The sequence below is a fragment of the Phocoena sinus genome, chromosome 18, assembly GCF_008692025.1.
Source record: "Phocoena sinus isolate mPhoSin1 chromosome 18, mPhoSin1.pri, whole genome shotgun sequence".
NCBI lineage: Eukaryota > Metazoa > Chordata > Mammalia > Artiodactyla > Phocoenidae > Phocoena > Phocoena sinus.
The window spans coordinates 896,588-917,607 of NC_045780.1; the positions used below are offsets into that span (position 1 = coordinate 896,588).

Below are 21,020 nucleotides of genomic sequence, written 5' to 3' on the forward strand. Positions count from 1 at the left end.
CCCCAGAGACGTTCAGTGTCAAGCCAGACGCCAGTGACCCCGGTGCAGAGATAGTCAAGCCCGAGTCGGGGCACTGGACTCTTTAGAAAGTCCATCCCTGCAGCCCTTATGAACAAACGGTACAGAGTAATAACGTAGTTACTGATCACGGAGTTTAAACTAAGTACTATCACGATGATGAGGGGTCAGGTTTTTCTCACAAGAAACCAGCTAGAACCATGAGTTAGTTCCTTCCACTCACGTACGCCTGCATGCCTTTGTTTCCTACACTCTTCGCTAAGCACTGCGTCTCCCACACACAATATGAAAACTGGCTCCGGAGCAAGTGACGAAGCCCTGATCCACCCGTCCCCACCCACACTTCCTTCCAGGGAAAAGGCGAGGCAAGGACAGGACTTTCATAGGTGAAAAAGGGGAGACTGCTAAGTGCTGCCCCGCTGTCACCCAGAGGCTGTCGGGTCTGTGAGCCGCTCAGCACCCTGTGCTTTCCTGGAAGCGGGGCGGGGCCATTCCTGCGGGATGACACAGGCAAGCCGTGCGACCCTGGAGAAGAGCTGACTGAACACATTTAACTGATGCAACAGGACACTGACTCATACGCATCAAACCCCCGCATCCGGCGCCTCAGAGGGGACGCGGGGCAAGGAGACGAGAGCTCGCGGTGGACGGTCCCGGCAAGGCCACTGGGAAGTGAGGGGCAGACGGGGCCGCAGCCTCGGCAGGCGTGCGGCCCGACGGGGCGATCCCACTGCCCGAATTGTTCTGGGAGAAGAAGGTGCCAGAGGAGACCGTGTGTGCAAAGAGGCATCGTACGGCAGAAAACCTGAAATGACCTTAAAACAACCCACAGCAGGCGAACAATTAGATTTTTTCAAAAGGATCAGTGGAATGAAATCTCATGAAGCCATTAGAAATGAATAAAAAGTCGAGGAAAGTATTCTTTTTTTTTTTTTTTTTGCGGTACGCGGGCCCCTCACTGTTGTGGCCTCTCCCATTGCGGAGCACAGGCTCCGGACGCGCAGGCTCAGCGGCCATGGCTCATGGGCCCAGCCGCTCCGCGGCACGTGGGATCTTCCCGGACCGGGGCACGAACCCGTGTCCCCCGCATCGGTAGGCGGACTCTCAACCACTGCGCCACCAGGGAAGCCCTCAAGGAAAGTATTCTTAACAGAGGCTAGACAAGAACGCAGAAAAATAAAAGCAATTTGACCCAGGGTAGGGAACGTAAGTGGTATTTTCCCTTTGAATATTTTTAAGAATAAAGCTTTTAGCAGAAAGAAACCAAAAAATGAAAAGAGGGGAAAGGCTTTGTCTTAATCCGAGGGGTAGTCCAGAGCTGTCTGGGCCGCGGCAGCGACACCCTCATGTGATTTTTCTTACTTTGCTGCGCTTGTAACAAAGCTTTCAGGGAGAAAAACACCAGTATTATGAGTCCAACACAAAGTAAAGGTCTGGACCTTAAATACAGCCACAGCACCAGGCATCCGTTTGTGCAAATGTAAGCGCACCAGGGCTCGCTGCGGTGGTGGAGCCCTAACTGGGGTCGTCCGGGAACGGGGCTCTCGACAGAGAGGTGGGCGCCAAGCAGCGGAAGCCCTCGGCCTCCACGCCGAGGCACACCTGGCCCGTGGCCGCCAGCCCCTCACGACCAGCCACGGAGCTTCACACCTCCAGGGCCGCTCCCGCCTGCACCTTGGGAAGCAGGATGGCCGGGCCTCAGGCTCCCTGTCCCAGAGGTCACCTGCAGCCTCGCCTCTCTGCCCGTTCTCCTGCGGACGCCTTCCCTCTGCCCCTGTCCTCCACCGGGGGCGCTGCCCTCCCCCACCCTGCCTGTTAACTTTCCAGCTCACAGCAGAGGACCTGAAAGCCATCACTGCCTGATTAGCTGTGGGTGGGGATTACCAGTCAGGTGTTAGAGCGACAGCATTTCATTTCATTTTCTTTTCCTTTTTAAAGATTTTTTTTTCTTTTGGGATGTGGAACATCCTTAAAGTCTTCAGCGAACTTGCTACAATACTGCCTGTGCCCCGTGCCCTGATTTCCCGGCCCCGAGGCACGCGGATCCCAGCTCCCCACTGGAAGGCACAGTCTCAGCCACTGCACCGCCAGGGAAATCGCTGATTTTCTTTTAGAGTGGTCAGAATACTAGCATAGGTGCTTTTACTTTAAACACTGCTGCAGTAACCCCAGGCGTGCCAAGCAGGTTTTTTAAATTGAGTATGTGTTGGTGTCTGCATTACGTGTATTTGTTAATGGGGCTGGAGTTGTCTCTAAACAGCAGTCAGCAGGATCTCTCCTTGCAGCAGGGCTTTGCTGCTCACCAGCGTGGCTACTCAGAAAATAACCTCCCGTAAAAGGGAAAATCCTATTACAGAAATGGTCTACTTCTTACAGGCCGTCGCTGCCGGGAGAGTTCTAATTGACTGGTGATTCCCAGCCAGCAGATCAAGTCTCTCGGCTGTTCCGCCCTGAGGGAGACCGTCGGAGTCTGCGGGCTGCAGCCGGGCCGGGAGCTCCCCATGCAGGAGGGAACCTCAGGAGAGCTGGACGGACCAGCTCCACGCACAGGAGGCGCCAGCAGGAACAGGAGCTCCAGACACGCACCTGCAACCCAGCGCCCCCCGCCTTCCAGCCGTGCCTGCACGCCCACAGGTTGTCACAGGCGGCCTAACGTGCGTCCGCCAGGAGTGGCCTCTCGTTAATTTGATCGCCTCCCAGTGGTCAGTGAAGGACATGAAACACTTGCTGAGCTACAGGTGTGGGTCCCGATATAGTTCTGGGGCTTCTTAAAATGCTGAGACCCCGGTGTCCTTCCAGAGCTGCCCTGTAACGAGAAACGCCTCCCTCTCCATCTGCCTCTGAACGGAAGGCCACTGATAGGAGGCTCTTCCAACTTACAGCCGAGAAAGCAGGTCTCAGTTAATTTGGAGGATGGGCCTCATGAAGGGGGTGGCACACCTGCTCCGAAGGGCCTGTAGTCCCAGCTGATGCGTCCCCCGAGAAGCAGGCTAAGAAGGGTGACAGTGCAGCTGGGTCCACAGCAGGCTCGGTACACTTCACGGGAGAAAGAGTTCGAAAAGCTGGAACCCAGAGAACCCTTCAGTGTCCTCTGGGGATGGACTTCCTGCCACGGACAAGCTGACCCAGGCTTCGGAAGGCAAGAAGAGGCCAGGTGAGCACAGGGACGTGGGCCAGGGCTGAAAGGTGAGCTCCAGGGGCCAGGGGAAGACAGTTCCTTCAGCCTTGTCGAGGCTATGTTTTCAGGAGGTACAATAAATAATGCAGAGATGGCAGGAAAACGTTTTAGAAAAAGTTTCCATGGGTGAATTTTGACCTAGGGCGCCTGGTGACGGGCAGTCATAAGACTCGTGGACCCTGGAGCAGATGAACGCCAAGCAGGGATGGACCGGGCACCCAGCGGCGCAGGAAGCCGAGCCCTGCGTGGGGCAGGGAGAGCTGCTCAGGCCCCGGTTGAAAGCGGCAAACAGAGGAAGCATCCTTCCTGGAAGGACCGAGGCTCAGAGCTGGGGGAGGAAAAGGCAACCGTGAGGAAATTCCCTCAGACACTTTACTTCTTTGAGAGAAAAACGTAGGCACTTCCCTGGATGTCCAATGGTTAGGACTCTGCGCTTTCACTGCCGAGGGCCCGGGTTCAATCCCTGGTCAGGGAACTAAGATCCAGCAAGCCGTGCAGCAAGGCCCCCCCCAAAAAAAACAAAAAAAAGTTTACGGGTTTTTTTTAGAAATAAATTTGTTTTTTATTTCTTTATTCTTTCTTTATTTGGCCAAGCTGTGTGGTTTGCCAGATCTCAGTCCCCCGACCAGGGAGGGAACCCAGGCCCTCGGCAGCGAAAGCTCAGAGTATGAACCACTGGACTGCCAGGGAATTCGCAACCCCTAAACTTTTAAGTTTAAAGTTTAAAAGACATAAAATGTAGAAAATCCTACAGCTGAGGGTGTGGCGGGGAGGGCAGGAGCTGGCCTCTTTCTTGGCGCCCTTAACCGCCCTTCACTCCTTCTACATGACTCTTCTTGCCAAGTACACCGATGGGTGTCGCCAAGGTCTCTTCTGTAACATGTTGCTCAAGCCTCAGCTTTTTCCTACTGGCCGCGCTCCAGGGGAGCCAAGCCTTAAGCGGTCCTGGTGTTTCCAACACCTTCTCTCTAAATAAAAACTTCTAAAATAGCCCCGCCTTCCACCTGCCCGGAAGCACGGCTTCGAACATGCTTTCTCTTGTCGGGCCGCTCAGGCCACGAGTCTCTGCAGCCTTCCTTGATCCCAAAGCCTGCAGAGCAAGTGACTCAGCCTGAGCCCGCCCCTTCTTCTTTTCATCCTCGCCACCTGTTTGTGCTGCTTTTCCTCCAGAGTAGTTGGCAGGTCCTGTACTTACTCAGGGTGACATTCATGGAAAAAAAAGCCCCCCCCCAGACTCAGGAGAGGACGGCTGCAAGGCGGCTCGCTGTCTGACCTGGCTTCCTTCTCAGAAGGCTCCATGTGTGAGAAGCAAACTTCTGGGGTCGAACTTGAACTTGGAGAACTGGGCCCATGCTCACACTGGCTTCTAAAAGAAGAGCAAAATCCAACAACCGCCTACCACCGTGCGATCACAGCCCAAGTGAGAGAAACCTAAGGGGTCGTTCGGGCAGTGAGTCTACAGCGTTAGGTCATCTTCCCCCCAAACTCCGCTCAGCACTATCAATCCCCGGTGTCGGCCCCTCCGTAAAGGAGTTGGCAGTTCTCTCCAGTTTAGGTGTAGCTTCACGGCGAGGCTGGGAACCCGCAGCCCAGCCTACAGCACCAGCCCGGGAGCACCGGCCTCGCGGTGGCCGGCAGGGCTGCCTCTCGGGCCCAAGGAGCCTGCTTGATTCGGCCATCACCCTTGGAGGGACACTCTGTTCACACAGGCCTGTGACTAAATGAGGAAAACCAGACTACGGTTTGCATCCCTGCTCCGGAAACCAAAGGCCACGTGAGGATCGCTGATGCCAAGCGTGCGGCCGGCGTGACGGGGAAGACAGCATCTGGGGGACTGAGGGGGACGGGAGCTTTGATTTGGAGAAGCAGTGAAAACCTAGCGTTCGTTTGTTCTGCTGTGTTTGTGTTTTAATCAAAAGTGAATTAAATCTTGTCTTAAAATCAATTTTCACATCTTTTTTGGGATAACCAGAGGTATTCAGCGTCATAAATCTAGGACTAGGAATCGGGACCATGTAAGAGTCTTTCCACTAAGCGAAGATGGTTAGAGCTGCATGTTTATCTATTATGAGCCCTGAGTCAGAGATAAAGAGGGTCAGAAACAAGAGACACGCAAAGACAGAAAACATGGAAGGGGAAAAGGCAACTGAAAAAGATGGCAGAATATACTGTATCTCATTGAAGTTAAGACTCCGTTGATTGAAAGTTAAATTAGCATTTAACGCTCCATTATGGAAGAAAAAGGCTGCCAATAAAACGAAGATGTTAAAATGTAAAAAAAAATAAATCAATTGTATCTTAGAACAGATGGCATTCCATACGTCAAGGCTGAGGCCAAGGTCTCAGGGTGTGAGCCGGACTCCTCCCCCTTTACGATGAACAGGAATCCCCTGGGAGGGGAGGGGGGGGCTGATAAAATGCAGAGTCCAATTGTGCAGGGCTGGGGTGGGGCCTGAGACGCTGAATCTCCAACAAGCGCCCAGGTGAAGCCCACGCTGCCACCCTTAGCCCTAGGACCTCACTCGTGCTCCTGGCATGCGAGCACTGCAGCTCAGAGCTAACTCACAGGTGACTGCTGTTACATCCCTGGACTCTGGGATTCAGAAAACATGGTTGCCACCATCATCACTACAATCCATACCACCTACTCAACCATTAGTATACGCCAGCCACGTTCTAAGCCCTCTACATACATAACCCATCCAACCCTCATCAGATCTTGACGGGGAACAGTCCGTTGTCATCTTCACTTACAAATGCAGCCACCGCGGCACACAGGTGGCACAGGTCTGAATCCCTACCAGACCGGGGAGCGTGGATCAAACCACTTCATTTGTAAAGGCAAAAATAACAATATGTCTCTCGTGGTGTTAGGACTGGATGATCTGAGAAGCTCTGAAAATCGTGAGAAATGTAAAGGAAAGTACTTTGTACGCTCTGAAATACTATATACAAACGGAAGTCACTGATGAGTAGGTGATTCTCAGTGGTTTGCTGTGCTGAGACTCCTAATTTCTGTGTTTTACAGTCAGTCCTCTGTATCCACGGGTTCCACCTCCTCGAATTCAACCGATCGTGGATCAAAAATGTTCAGGAAAAAGAATCCAGAGAGCTCCAAACGGCAAAATTTGACTTTGCTGGAAAGGCAACTGTTTACACAGTTTTTACATCCTATTTACGACGATTTAAATAGCACTGACATTGTATGAACGACTGTTTACTCATGACTGAGGCCGTATTAGGTATTGGAAGTAACCTAGACACAACTTCAAATATGCTGGAGGGACCGCTGTGCTCTCCTAAATTACATCCAACAGAAACCCTTGAGTGGCTTTACCACAAAACGTCTCATCTGTGAACTTTACCACACGATCCTGGAGATGCACTTCATTAGCTGAAACCAGTCCTCGTAACAGCTGTGCTCGTGCCAGGAATAAAGCTGGACCACGGAAGCCTGGAATCTCTCGAGGGTCCTGCACAGACCACAGCCCCGAGCAAGACACCAGAGGCCCAAGGAGCAGAAATCACCTGGATGTTACCTTTCTCAGAAGGATGAACAAAACCGGAGGTAAGCAATTTAAAGCTCATTACCACCCACACATTCCGACGGGCTGAGAACCCAAGGGCGGCTCCGTGATTCACTCCCGCTCGCCTCCACGGACCCTCCCTCAACGCGGCAAGAATTTACGGGCACTGCAAGCTCAGCTGTTGTCTGGGCGAGAGTCTGTCATTACAACACTGCTTCCCTTATTGTGCTCGTCAGCTTAAGATGGACTGAAAATCACTTTTCTGGCCAACAGGATCCTGTCACCCAGTGACCTAATCTCGGATGACTAGACTATAGCCATTGGCATTTCCCAGCCAACAGGGGCTGCTCCGTCCCAATTCTGCAGCCAAACGGTCCAGGAAAAAACGGACCGCGTGGCTGTGAGCGCCCATGTGCCCTGCAGCCGGGGCACCCGTCCTGCTCCCACAATGGATGCCCTGCGGAGCTCACGGGCTGGGACGGGACAGTGTGCTCTGCGCAGCCTCTTCCCGACCTTGGCTCGTCTCCCCTGGTTCCCCACGAAGGACAGGCCCGTGCAGGAGCCACACACACACACGCACACGCGTGCGCACGCACACGCACACGCACGCACACACATGCACACACACCGCTCCCACCCTGTCTTTCCTAGAATTTCTCTCTCCTGCTTGGTTGCAAGGATGAAGGGATACCCTCCCTCCAGAGTTAGTGAGACTGAAAACGGGAAAACCACAGTGGGGGGGCAGGGGGAGGGAATCAATGAAACAAAAAGCCTTCTCTTAAGGAAAGCACCAAAACTGATAAATCTCTAGCATGACAAAGATAAAGAGAGCAGACATGAATCACCCACAACAGGAATGAACCCAGGGATGTCACGACAGGCACCACCGACAACTTCACGCTCATAAGTTCAGCGACAGAAGAAACGGGCCGATTTCTCCAAAACCATAAACCGCCAAAACTCATCCAAGATGAAACAGCCTGAATGGTTCTACAACCATTCAAGACCAAAAAAGAATTCTCCAGGCCCAGGTGGTTTCATTGGAGAATTCGACCAAACATTTAAGGAAGAATTAACAGAACTTTTACAATCTCTTCCAGAAAACAGAAGAGGAAGGAAAACTTCCCAACTCTTAAGTTTTCCTCGAGTTGGTGTTCCTCGTTTAGATGAGAGAAAAGCAAAATTCAACTGCAGGGCTTTTCTTCATCTCTTCCAGGCACTAAGATATCTTACAAATAAAAGTTGCCCTAAAATCTCTGCAACGTTTCAGAGTGAATTTTTCTTGCGGTATATTAAGTTCCCGTACTCTAGACAAGTGGAAATATTTTTCTTTTCTTTTCTTTATTTTTTTGGCCGCGTCAGGTCTCAGCTGCATCACGTGGGATCTTCTGTTGCTGTTGTGGCGCGTGGGCTCCAGAGTGCAGTGGGCTCTGTAGTTTGTGTCACGTGGGCTCTCTTGATGAGGCGTGCGAGCTCAGTAGCTGTGGCACCCGGGCTTAGTTGCCCCGTGGCCTGTGGGATCTTAGTTCCCCGACCAGGGATCGAACCCGCATCCCCTGCATTGGAAGGCGGATTCTTTACCACTGCACTGCCAGGGAAGTCCTGGTGGAAATATTTTAAACAGATCTCCAAGGGGCTGTTTTTACTTCAGTGCTTCTACCACTGATTGACATTCCAAAACATTTTACAGCCACCGAGAAATTGAAGCTGAAAACTTCACAGTGGGAATCCCAACACTGCATCTTGAAGATGTAGGAGCATTAACGGGATTCAAACAGTGAGAACACAGAACTGCAGCTAGTGTGAGCAGTCAGCTCAGATGATGAACCCAACAGGGATGTGACCAAACGCCACGGCCAGGCTTCTGTGGGAGGGTCACGTGCATCCTGCACTGGGAAGCTGAAAGCCGGTGCCCCCAGGCCAGCTTCCCTGTTCTGTCTCAGGCTGGGACCGCCAGGCATCCGCAGAAGTCGAGACTAGAGGCTGTGAATCCATTCCAGGCGAAGATGATTGAGCCCGAGCCCCCTTCTCGCCGCACGTACCTGGACAGACCCTTGTTCACTCTGCCGAGTTTCAGCAGGACAGGTGTGGGCGGAGCACGCTACTGACCCGTTCAGAAGCTGGGGAAGCATCAGAAAGTGAGGGATGGAGCGCAGACCGGCAGAGCCTGGACCACTCCCAGGTGTGGAGCTGCCCTGACGTCTCCCTGCCAGGGACCAGGCCCCTCACACAAATGCAAGTGGGAGTGCGTGTGGCCAGGCAATTTTTAAAGTCACGTCTAAAATCTTTTAATTCAAGGATGATGTTAAACATATATGCATATAAATTTACACGTATGTAAATAGATGTATGTAAATTTATATATATATAAATAATCTCTTGTCTATATGTGAGACAAGCATGCTACCAACAAGTTTAACAGTCATCCAGGGCTGCCCTGGCGGCGCAGTGGTTGGGAATCTGCCCGCCAATGCAGGGGACACGGGTTCGAGCCCTGGTCCGGGAAGATCCCACATGCCGCGGAGCAACTAGGCCCGTGAGCCACAAGTACTGAGCCTGCGCGTCTGGAGCCTGTGCTCCGCAACAAGAGAGGCCACGATAGTGAGAGGCCCGCACACCGCGATGAAGAGCGGCCCCCGCTTGCTGCAACTAGAAGAAAGCCCTCGCACGGAAACGAAGACCCAACACAGCCAAAAATAAAAAAAAAAAAAAAAAAAAGTCATCCACTGTTTCTTCCTCAAGCTCTTGAAATAAACTGGGCTCCTTTAGAAGATACAAGTTTACTCAAAATATAATTTAGTTTTCCTCCTGAAAAATTGTAATACTGGGAGTGGGGGGAGCAGAATCTGAGATAGTGGGAAAATGCAGCACGTCACAGAGAAATTACGTGGTAACAACAGGAAAGGGCAGGAAGAGGAGCCCATCACCACATCCGAGTATCAAGTGACCTACCGCACAGGGGAACCTCTGAAACACACAGAGGAACAGCTTGCCCTTGGTCTCCGGAACAGAGCAAGTGTCTGATTCTCCCACCCGCATGGCGTGCCCAGAGGCTCCTGCCTCCTCTGCTCAGCTGCCAAGACAGAGGGCGGCACACACACCTCCACGAGCCTCCAGGCCTCGCTGATGATGGCATACTGGAGACGATTCAGAGCGAAGCCGTCCACCTCCTTCGTGAGTCTGACCGGGGACTGTCCGATCTTCCGCATCAGGGCGTAGGTTCTGTCCACCGTCGCAGGGGCCGTCTCTGGGTGTGGGACCAGCTCCACCAACGGGACGTAGTAGGGTGGATTTACCTTAGGAGAGAGACAGAGAGAGCAGAGAGAGTCAGGAAGACGGCACTGGCGTTTGGGCGTCATTCCGGCAGAGCTGGCTCACTGTTCCGAAGGGTCAGCAGCAGGGCAGATGGGGCCCCTCGAGATTCAGCATCCAGTGAATCCAGAAACTCGAGAAATAAAGTAACGCACAGAGCAGGGAGAAAACGAAAGAACTTGAGCACAGAACTGCATGAATCATAACCAACACTGAGGTTCACATCGGAGCGTGCAAACTGCCACCAGCCATCCTCTTTCCACAATAGTCATTGCCGGTCTACTGTGTCAGTGTTAAAAATTATTGGAGGGCTTCCCTGGTGGTGCAGTGGTTGAGAATCTGCCTGCCAATGCAGGGGACATGGGTTCGAGCCCTGGTCTGGGAAGATCCCACATGCCGCGGAGCAATTAGGCCCGTGAGCCACAAGTACTGAGCCTGCGCGTCCGGAGCCTGTGCTCCGCAACGGGAGAGGCCACAACAATGAGAGGCCCGTGCACCGCGATGAAGAGTGGCCCCCGCTCGCTGCAACTAGAGAAAGCCCTCGCACAGAAACGAAGACCCAACACAGCCAAAAATTAATTAATTAATTAATTTTTTAAAAATTATTGGATTGGCAGTATCTTCCCTAAAGTTGGTATTTCCTTAACTTCTCTGTGTCGAGCCTCAAACATCTGCGTCCACAATCATATCTCACCTAGAAGTCACACAATATCAGAAGCCCTCTTCAGCCCCAACATCGTGATGGGTGCTAAGACAGGAAGAGTCTGTCCACAGTGGAAATGCTTGCCCACCCAGCTCTGGTTTTCTTGGTTTCCTCTGAGAAACCACTCTTGACGATTCTCAAGGAAAATTCTCCTACATCTAAAGAAAAGGCTGTTTGAGGGACTTCCCTGGCGGTCCAGTGGTTCAGGCCGCGCGCTCCCACTGCACGGGGCACGGGTTCGATCCCTGGTCGGGGAACTAAGATCCAACGTGCCGCAGGGCCCGGCCAAAAAACAAAAACAGAAAAAGGAAAAGGCTGTTTGATAAAAGGCTGCCGATCAGCCTCGCCCCTAAGCATATGCACACTCTTCCCCGAATGATGCTTTACTTGAAATTGTTTTCCCTCCATGTTTGGGTGAAAACTGGTAGAATCTCACATCTACCAAATAACTACGAGAAGCATCCACTTTAAAAGGACTTTTTCTACAGAAGAGAGAAGAAATTATTTCTCTTAGGACTGGCTGGAGAGGCAGCTGGTCCACACACTTCAGAGGTTTATTCTGCTCCCAGCCTGTCTTGGTCACCCTGTCGCAGCCTTCCTAGAAAGCAAGCGAGGATAGCACCTATTTCAAATAAATTACAAATCAATGCCTTAGTTGAATCACTTGTCTCCTGCCTATGATCACTGAATTCTTATAAAAATGTTTAATCTCTGGCCTTTTTAAGATCAGAATGATAAGAATTGGAAGCATGTCTCTCCTAGGTGAACTCTTCTTTACTATAAAGCAGGGATGTGGGGTCTTCCCTGGTGGCGCAGTGGTTAAGAATCCGTCTGCCGGTGCAGGGGACACGGGTTCGAGCCCTGGTCTGGGAAGATCCCACACGCCTAGAGCCCACGAGCCACAACGACTGAGTCCACGTGCCACAACTACTGAAGCCCATGTGCCTAGAGCCCGTGCTCTGCAACAAGAGAAGCCACCACGATGAGAAGCCCTCGCACCACAACGAAGAGTGGCCCCCGCTCGCCGCAACTAGAGAAAGCCTGCGCGCATTAACGAAGACCCAACGCAGCCAAAAATAAATAAATAAAATAAATTTTTTAAAAAAAGAGAGAGATGGAGTAAAACTCCTGTCAGAGGACTTAGGGTTTTCTGAACAATTTGATTGAGCTGTTTTTTAAACTGACTTAGAAGTAAAAACACTGGTTAGAAATGGAAGCTCTTGACTAAGAGGCTTGCACCTTTTATTGAAGCAACCAAGTAACAATCACGGTGTCTAAGAGGCTTTTTATGGACACACATATGTCACGGAAGCAAGACATGACATGCTTCATGGGACTTGGTATTTGGATGCTTCAGTTAAGGTCTCTCTGGTGCTGTTTTCACCTGTATGGAGTGGTAACTAGATGCTTGGTTTTCTTCTCTGTGCTCTGGGTCTAAGTCTCCTTATCCTATAACCATTCTTTTACACTTTCCATTAAACTTCAGTGTGAGGACATCTAGACCATTCAGTCACGTAGACCGTGGTCCAGGCTGTCCCTCTGAGCAGCACGGAAGACCCAGCAGGCATCTATGACTCCCCTGTGTCTTCATCTCCTCCTCTAACCTCCTCTTGCTCAGAAAGAGGAATTTCCCTGCTCCCCACTCGAGGACCCCTCACCTCCCTAGGCCCTGGCCACTCATGCTGGGAATTCTGCCCCAAGTTCCGTGCAGGAGCTGCCCGGCACCTAAGCCGGTTCTCATTCTTCAGAGTAACTCTCACGATTCTCCATGACCCAAGTGTTACCAAGCCTTCCACCTTTCTCCTGCTCTTGCCGTCAAGCTGGTCTCCTGGCGATTCTACGAGGCCCATGCTTGGTCTTGGCCCGGGGTGGGCTTGAGCTAAGTTAGTGGCGTCTGTGTCCTAGCAGGCTGTCCCAGGTCTCCAAGGTCACACTGACCTCCACTTGGTACTCAAATGTCCACCAAATGACCCCGGAATCCCCACTCTGATTCCCCTTTCCTGACATTAACACGTTAATCGCAAAAAGATTGAGTGCCCACGTGCCAACTTGGAGCTCATGGTCCAACACGCCTCGCAGCGCACGCCTGGTGAGTGCATTGGCGCAGTCAGTGCCAACGTCTGGTGGAAGGGACCACAAAAAGGAGGGTTTAAGTCAGAGGTGCTGCACCGGAATCTCGGCGGGGGGGGACCCGGACCCTGCACATCAGCACAAGTGACCCTACTCTGAGCTAAGTTCAGGAAACCGCACAGTACAGATGACCCACCTGCAGAATCCCACGTGGTCTAGACTTTTTGTTAACGTAGCACCTTTCCTTGGCACTGGGATGATTTCATTAGCAGTCTGTCCCCTCAGCTAGACGGTGAGTTACTTAAGGACCAAAGTCTATAAGTATGGATCATTCTCTCACAGTGCGTGAGGGACAAGATAGAGTTCAAGGGATTTTTGGATAAAATTCTCCGTAAGACATTGATGTTGTACAACTCTCTAAATGTACTAAAAACCACTGAAATGTACAAGTTGAATTGTGTGATATGTGACTTATATCTCAGTAAAGCAGTTACAAAGTACTAGCAGATTCATCCAAACACGTTGCTCCTGGAAAGCCAGGTGAGACTCACTGCATCTCCAGGCTCGACATACTCACAGGATGCGCCACAAGGCACTGCTTCACGTGTACCAAGCCAGAGAACAGCCTGGTGGGCAGGAGGCAGGAGCTGGAGCTGCTCAGGACAACTTGGTCACCAACGATTCCATCCAGCTGAGCAAAAAGCTGCTTCTTCAGCTCTAGGTTTTCTGGAACACATTCCTGAAAAGGACATCTTCCAATTACTACTCAGGATCACCGCACTTAGACCCCAAGCAAAGCGTTTCATGTTTGAGTCATTCCAAAAAGAACCAATTAAAAAACGACCAGCAAAATTTAGGAACGGGAAAAAATGCTGCCAAAAAGTATGACAAATCTTGGTAACTCTGGAGACCAGGTGATGCAGATATGGGAATTGTATTTTCTAGTTGTGTGTCGGACTGAAAATTCTCATAATAAAAAAGTCCTTCAACCGCGTCGGGGGTGGGTTCTACAAACAGAATACACGACAGCACTGCAGGCAAAGCGCTGGGATATCGACAGCAGTCATCACCACTTGTTTGTCCTGATCACCAGATCAACTTATCTTCAAGGAAGAATCTTACCTTCATGAAATGAACAAACATGTTACATCCATAACTCCCAAAAGGCTTCCTGAGAGTCCGCTTCTAATTGGAAATCTTTTGACAAAGACCTTTGTTTCTAAAAATCTAAAATTACTTTAATAGGGCGGTAACGGGGGAGGCTAGAGAAGCAAATTCGGATTAAATACCGCAGATAACAACTGCTTGGAAATTCTGACGACGTACAGAAGGGGTTGGAGGTGAGAAGACGTTCTCAGACACCCAAGCACAGGCCCACGGGTGACACAGGTCCCTGGGAACGCGGTGCTCACGGCGGGTGCCGCCCTGCTGTGGAAGGAGGCGGAACAGAAGAGGATACTCGCTGGACATTCCAGAGCAACCTTCCGGCCTGCCACCCCCTGGGGAAATCCCACCAGGGTCACGCCTCCCCAGGAGGGTCCCTGAGCTCCCAATCCCTGGTGAATTGGGGGAAATGGTTCTCAGTGGGGTCAGATAACAGAATCAACTGGTGCTTGCAAAAGATGCAAACTCTCAGGCCCTCATCCCAGACCTACTGATTCAGACCCCCTGCGCGTGGAAGCGAGGCATCTGTATTTTTATCCAACCTTCTGATGACTTTTGTTCACTCAAGCTTGAGACCCACTATTCTGAGGTGTGATCCAGAGCGGGGGCCGACAGTGCTCTCAGTGGTTTGCCACCAAATCCATCCTCAAGGGTCTCCCACTCTGAGGTCAGGCTCCCCAGCCGCTTCCCCTCCACATACTGGCCGAGTGTGCCCAGGTTAGTCTATCAGCACTGTGGTAGCAGAAACGGCACAGACACCAGCAGATGACCAGAAGTGTGCAAAAGTCAAAGTGTAACGCACAAGTACTACCAGTAATTTTATCAGAATCACCCCTCAAAAATAAAATATTTTCACGTTTAATAATATCTAATAGTTCATGTCTAATATAGTGAGATTAGCTGTGTAAATATTATGACATGAATTCCATTTCTATACCATCTTCAAGATTTTAAACGTCTTCCTCTAAGGGTAAGAAGTCAATACTGTGTTTGCTGGTACTTTTAAAAAATATAATCAAACCATGTGGAATTTTATTCAGAACAAAAGGTCACATAAGCACCACATCTCAAAGACAGGGGGAAAAAAACGGAGTCATTTAAGAACTGTGAAGCCCATTGTGTTAAATCCCCTTATCAGAGGGGAAAAGCTACAGTAGCTGGCTGGTTGTATTGAGTAATTCCTGGATCAGTTAAGTCTGCAAGTTGGGTTACGTTTAAATGGAGCCTTGTAGTAAAGCCAGGGGCTAAACGTGATGCAGATACAGTGTAAGCTAATAAAAGAGTCCCGTGAATGGTCTTATTGTGAGCCTGTCCTGCAGATTCTCCCTTGAAATTCTATGCCTTTCTTCAGATCATTTGATTATCAAAGAGGCAAGAACACTTGAACCAGAGGAAACCCAAACCTGCTACAATTATGTAAGGGCTTAAGCGGCGCACCTGCTTGAAGTTTGACTGCTGTTGTTGTTAATAGTGACCCAGTTGTGTCCCATGGACTGGGCCAGGGTTACGCCTCTGTCCCTGTCAAGCCTTGAGCTCATCTCCTTGCTGTTCCTCATGGCTTGCCTGAGGAAGGGGGCCTGCAAACTGTTGCTCAGGACCGTCATCACTTGGGTGGATCACAAAGCTGAGAGCGGCTGCAGTCGCTGGGTTCCCACAGATGGCTGGGAGGGAAGGACAGCAAACAGCGAGACACACACACCTCGCTCTCTCCCGACCTCAGCAGTGCGGCCGGGTGCGAATCCCGGGGCGGGTTCATGGTGTCTTTCCGAGGCCTGTCTAGGGAAAGCCACCAGATGGGAAGTGTCGGAGTGAAACTTCTCTCACTGCTGAAGGTAATTAGCTGGACTTGGCTTAATTAAACTCTGACAGCATTTTCAAAGCAACTATTTGTTTGTGTTTTGTTTGTTTTGAGGTGGGAGAGAGATGCAGCCCATAATAAGTGATATTCTCACGCACAACCGCAAGCTCAGGTTCTGACAAACAAAACTCTGGGGACAAGGAAAGCACTAAGGAACTGTCCAAGCGTCACAACTATTAATGGCGCCTCAAAGGGAGCTTACTCGTGACTTGAAAGATACTTAAAAGGGGGGTTCAGACACTTAAAAGGTGGGGTTACGTTCAAACACCCCTTTTCCCTTCCATTCTTGAAAGGAAGAAACTGAATGATGGTATTATAGGTCTAACCTTTTGTTCTCCCCCATTTACTTGAAATTTTAAAGTAAATAATGTATATACTTTAGTGTTTTATTATCAGTGAAAGTCACCAATGACAGCACCCGACCCAGGAGGCCTGTTTCGGAAAAGGGGCACGGCCACGAGTCAGTGGACTGGATGATCCCCAGGCAAAGGAGGTGCTGGACGAGAGCTCAATGCTGAAGTTTTGACCCACACGCTGTGCAACCGTGTGCATTTTCCAAAACAAATACTTTCATGGGGAAAATGAAATTTAGTTGATTTTTTAAAGTCAATTCAGGCATTTTAGATAAGCATCTTCTCGCTAGAAAATCTACCTTGCTAATGCAAAATACCTGGAAGCAGTCTCCAATGTTCTTTCCAGCAAGAAAGGAAAACTAAATTAGAAGACTTTGGTACTTAAGGTATTTTACATGCAAAGAAGTTCTATTAGCCAATTTTATCAGGAAAGACATGGGAAGAAAGGAAATTTGAGCTCAAATCCTATTGTAATCACGGCAGAGGGAATTCATTCTCAACTTGAAGATGGGCATGACCTACTGTAAGTTCTGTCTCTTAGCACTAATTAAATCTCTTGCTTCAACCTGTTTAATCATCACCAATTTCTTTTCAGTACTTCTTGCAAGAGCACAATCTCTAAAATCCATCACGTCAATGGACTGCTAATGACGAGTCTTCTCAAGAGGCGCATGTCACAATTACCAAGGAAAAAAAAAGACAAACCTTCTTGCTCTAGCAGAAATTGCATGTGTTAAAGAAGAAGGAAGGAAAAGTACAGGTTGTCAATATCACAGGCAATAAACAGCACTGTGCCCTAACCAGAGGCTCATGTTTTTCCTTAAAAATCAAAATAAAGGGCTTCCCTGGTGGCGCAGTGGTTGAGAGTCCGCCTGCCGATGCAGGGGACACGGGTTCGTGCCCCGGTCTGGGAGGATCCCACATGCCGCGGAGCGGCTGGGCCCGTGAGCCATGGCCGCGGAGCCTGTGCTCCGCAACGGGAGAGGCCACGGCGGTCAGAGGCCTGTGTACCGCAAAAAATAAATAAATAAATAAAATAAAAATAAAGTTTTTTTTAAAGCATATTATAAATCCTAAACAGAGTTCTACAATAATCTAGAACAAATTATACCCAATCAAGAGAGACCTTTCCAAAGCAAAACCCAGTGTGGGCTGTACTGAGGAATGTGACTTCCTGGGGATTAGGTGTGAGTATGACCAGGATGACTGGTTCGCTTTAAACAGGAGCCCTTCCTCACGTAACCACAGGGAACGGAGGCCAGGCAGAGGGGCACAGGTACCAGCTGCTGTCCTAACGGGATGTCTATTTCCATCCTCATTCCAATGATTTTTTTGGTACCTTTTATGAAATCATTTATTTACAATTAAGTTAAAATGCTTGACATGAAAATATTATAATTTAAAATATTCCCCATAAGCCTGCAATTAGCATATTGTTTCACAGCATTTCTAAATAAAGTGAGTATACGCTCATGGGGTCATACACGAATCACTGGGGCGTTACGATTGCCCGTCCTGTCCTGCTAAACATTCAGAAAGCCACCGAGCCGTGTGCTTCTTGCCAGATGCTCTAACAGAGCCATGACCTCTCACCTCTGGTCCTTAAATGTGAGTCTCCCCATCCCAAACCATGAAGTGTCCGGGAAAGTAGGGGGGGGCTCACTGCTTCCATCACCTGCAGTACCAGGCCACCCAAAACAGAGGCACTGGGCTTGGCTCCATCCTGCAGTCCTGATGTCTCACCTCCCAGTCAGAAAAGACAATAGGTGAATTCAGAAAGATAGTTAATATAAATGTATATATGCGTTTGTTTATGGGTTTGTGTGTTTGTTTACTGAAAACTGACCTGTGGCCTACAATAGAATTTAGCTAAAAATAGGCCCTCTTCAGATTCCTCCAACTAGCAGCGCAACAACTGTTAAAACAAGAAAAGGTACATAATCCTGAAAACAAAGGTGCATAGGCAAAGTCACGCTCAATTTTTTAAAACTTAAAAAAGAAGAGTATGTATGCTAATAAAAGTTTCACCCGTAAACTGATGGATGGAGACGCCTGCTTCTGGTCATGTGATGGACCAGGAGACCTAAAAGCCCTCCCTCCACAAACTAGATTACTCCACATAAAAGCAGCCATCCTTTTAACCGATAGCTGACCTCTCAGGAATGTAAGGAAAACCAGAGCAGCCAGCACTAGAGTGATCTGTGACCCTCAGGGGAGGGAGAACGTTCAAATGACCTCAGGAAGAGCCGAACCAGAGGCCATAGGATTCAGGGAGCTGCAGTCAAGGCCCCTGTGATACAGCCGAGACCCTCAAAAGGTTGTATTTTCAGTGAACGGGTCAACTAGTTTAAACCAAAAACAGCCCATCTGCTGAGGCAGAAGACAGGGAGCTTGTCTTGATCTGGGCTCCAGCTGGGAAGGTCACAGGGTGGAGGGAGAGGAAAACAAATATGTGAATTCATATTCATGAGCCTGAATCTCACCCAGGTTTGGGGTTCAAAATTATACTACACATGTGGTCTGGACACTCACAAGCTGAGAAAGTTACATAAAAATCTCTCCCAGGCTAGTGATACTACTACCAGGAGACACACGCTCAAGAAAACCCTGGAGGCACACCTGCTGAAGAGGCCTCACCTTTCCTCGGATTCACAAAGAGCGCACTGAAGAAAACACACCACCGAAAACTGTAAACACGTGAGACCACCTGGACAGAGCAAAGGACAGAACCTCGCAGAACTGAAAAATAGGGGAGCCTAGTAAAATAAGTATGTTTAAATTAATTAAAAGTATAAGAAAGGAATCAAACCCGTAAAGACCAGGATGATTTGGAAGAGCACTAAGTATAATATCTAGAAATTGGAGTTAAAAATAAAGTTACTGAGTAAGTTAAGCAACAGGATAAACACAGCTGAAGGGAAAATTAATGAACAAGACAGAGGCCAGGAAAGGACCCAGAATGCCATACAGAAAGGCAAAAGTTGACAGGTCATCAAGGAGAATCAGACAGACCTACCATATGCTGTGACATTTCCATACCCCTCTCTCAATTATTATGGAAAAGCATTCAAAAATTCAGGGAGCACATGGGAGAAATAAACACAAATAACAAGCTTGATCTACTGGACATGGACAGCCTTGCATCCAACTGCAAAAATACACATCCTTTCCAAACACACAGAGACATTTATCAACAGTGCCAACGTACTAAATTACAACGCAGGCTTCAGTAATCCAAAGGACTCGTATCACATGAGCCATTTTCTCTAATTACAACGTCTTTAAGACAGAAATCACAAACAACAAATTACCCAATAGACTTGGAAAATTGAAAATTAACTTCCAGATAGTTCATGGGTCAAAATGGAATCCTAATGGAAATTAAAATATACTTAGCATTGAGCATCACTAAAAGGTTGCACATCAAAGTCTGTGGGTTCAGCTAAAACAGCTCTGAGAAATAAGTCAAATATCCAGTTTGGGAAATCAGAAATAGAACAGAATAAATCTAAAGAAAATAGAAAGCCTATAATAAAGATAAGAACAGAAATCAATACCCAAATTCGTCCCATAAAGACTGGTAACATGGCAAACCTCTGGAGAAGCATCTCTGCCCAGTCACTGGGCACAGGTCTCCTCCACGCTCAGCCCCAGGCCTCCACTCACCTAGGAAACCTTACGCAGGCCCACAGCTTCAATCACCAACCTGTAAAGCCGACTCACATTTATTTCTCCTTCTCAGACCATCTTCACACGGATGCTTCACAGGCACTTCAAATTCGTCTAATCTGGTCCCTTTCTCTAGTGCCAGCTGATACATTAACTTGCCAGTATAGAAAGAAGAACCTTAAAAATCTATTAATCTAATGATCTACAGAAAAGCAACAGCGTAATTCCAGTCCCCTGACTACAAAATCACTAGGTTTACCTTAGAAAGCCTCATTATCTTGTACAATGTTTCTAAAACATCAGATTTATGGGATAAAAAATATTTATAATCAGCAACGGAGTCTAGCAACACATTTTTACTAAATACCTGCTATCTACTTAAAGACGTAGTAAAGCCGTTTCCTCCAGTAACCATCTGACCACACCTGCGTGTACTGGGGTACAAATAAACATGGTGCAAACTCCAAGACTGGGGAGGAGCAGTTGTGTATTCCTACATTCAGAAAAGCTGCCTCACATGTAGGAGAAAATAAAAGTGTTAGGAGGACACTGCCCATCTTTTGAACTGTCACTTTAAAAATGGTTATATTTTTAAAAACATCAGTACTGGAAAACAGGATTCAAAGATGAAAGCTCCATGAGAGCTTTATTTTTTGTTTATTGCTATATCCCCAGCTCCAAGAGCAGTCGGTAAACGTCTGTTGGATCAATCGACGGAGTAATGACAAGTTCTGTAACGTGGTAATCAATTTAATACAACTTCAGTGGATGCGTATTTACTGCCCTCTAGCCTCCCATTACTTTAGAGGAAATGTCTAAAGTGGGCTGAAGAGCAAACACAGGACATTTCCTGCCTTTGTGCAGCCCACGGGGCAGTCCTAGCTGTTCCTGGAGCTGTGGGACACGTGCAGTGGATGGGCCCCGTAAGCATGACCCCTACTACCTGCTGGCGTTCCCCCCCATTTATTCAGCTACTAGCCACGCTGCTAATCCCACAGACAGTTCTCCATTGTAAGCATGACCTCTGGGATTTTTTAACAGAAGTAAGGTCTCTCGCCTGCATCTAATGCAATGACTTCCGCCTCACGCCCAGTATAAAGCAGAACACTGTACCACGTCCCGCCGAAGCCTCTCCTCGTGTATGTGGTTGTGTACTGGTCTAGAAATA

General features: G+C 49.1%; 1 protein-coding gene across 5 annotated transcripts in view; it reads right to left on the reverse strand.

The window, feature by feature from the left end:
• The window catches only part of CRYL1 (crystallin lambda 1), a 73,833-nt gene that overhangs the window by 10,207 nt on the left and 42,606 nt on the right, over positions 1–21,020 (reverse strand). For all 5 annotated transcript variants that reach the window (XM_032610794.1, XM_032610796.1, XM_032610792.1 and 2 more), the window contains 2 exons: positions 13,386–13,547; positions 9,825–10,019 (listed from right to left, as the gene is read on the reverse strand). In XM_032610794.1, coding sequence (XP_032466685.1) covers positions 9,825–10,019; positions 13,386–13,547 — 357 coding nt within the window. The remainder of the gene's footprint in view (positions 1–9,824; positions 10,020–13,385; positions 13,548–21,020) is intronic.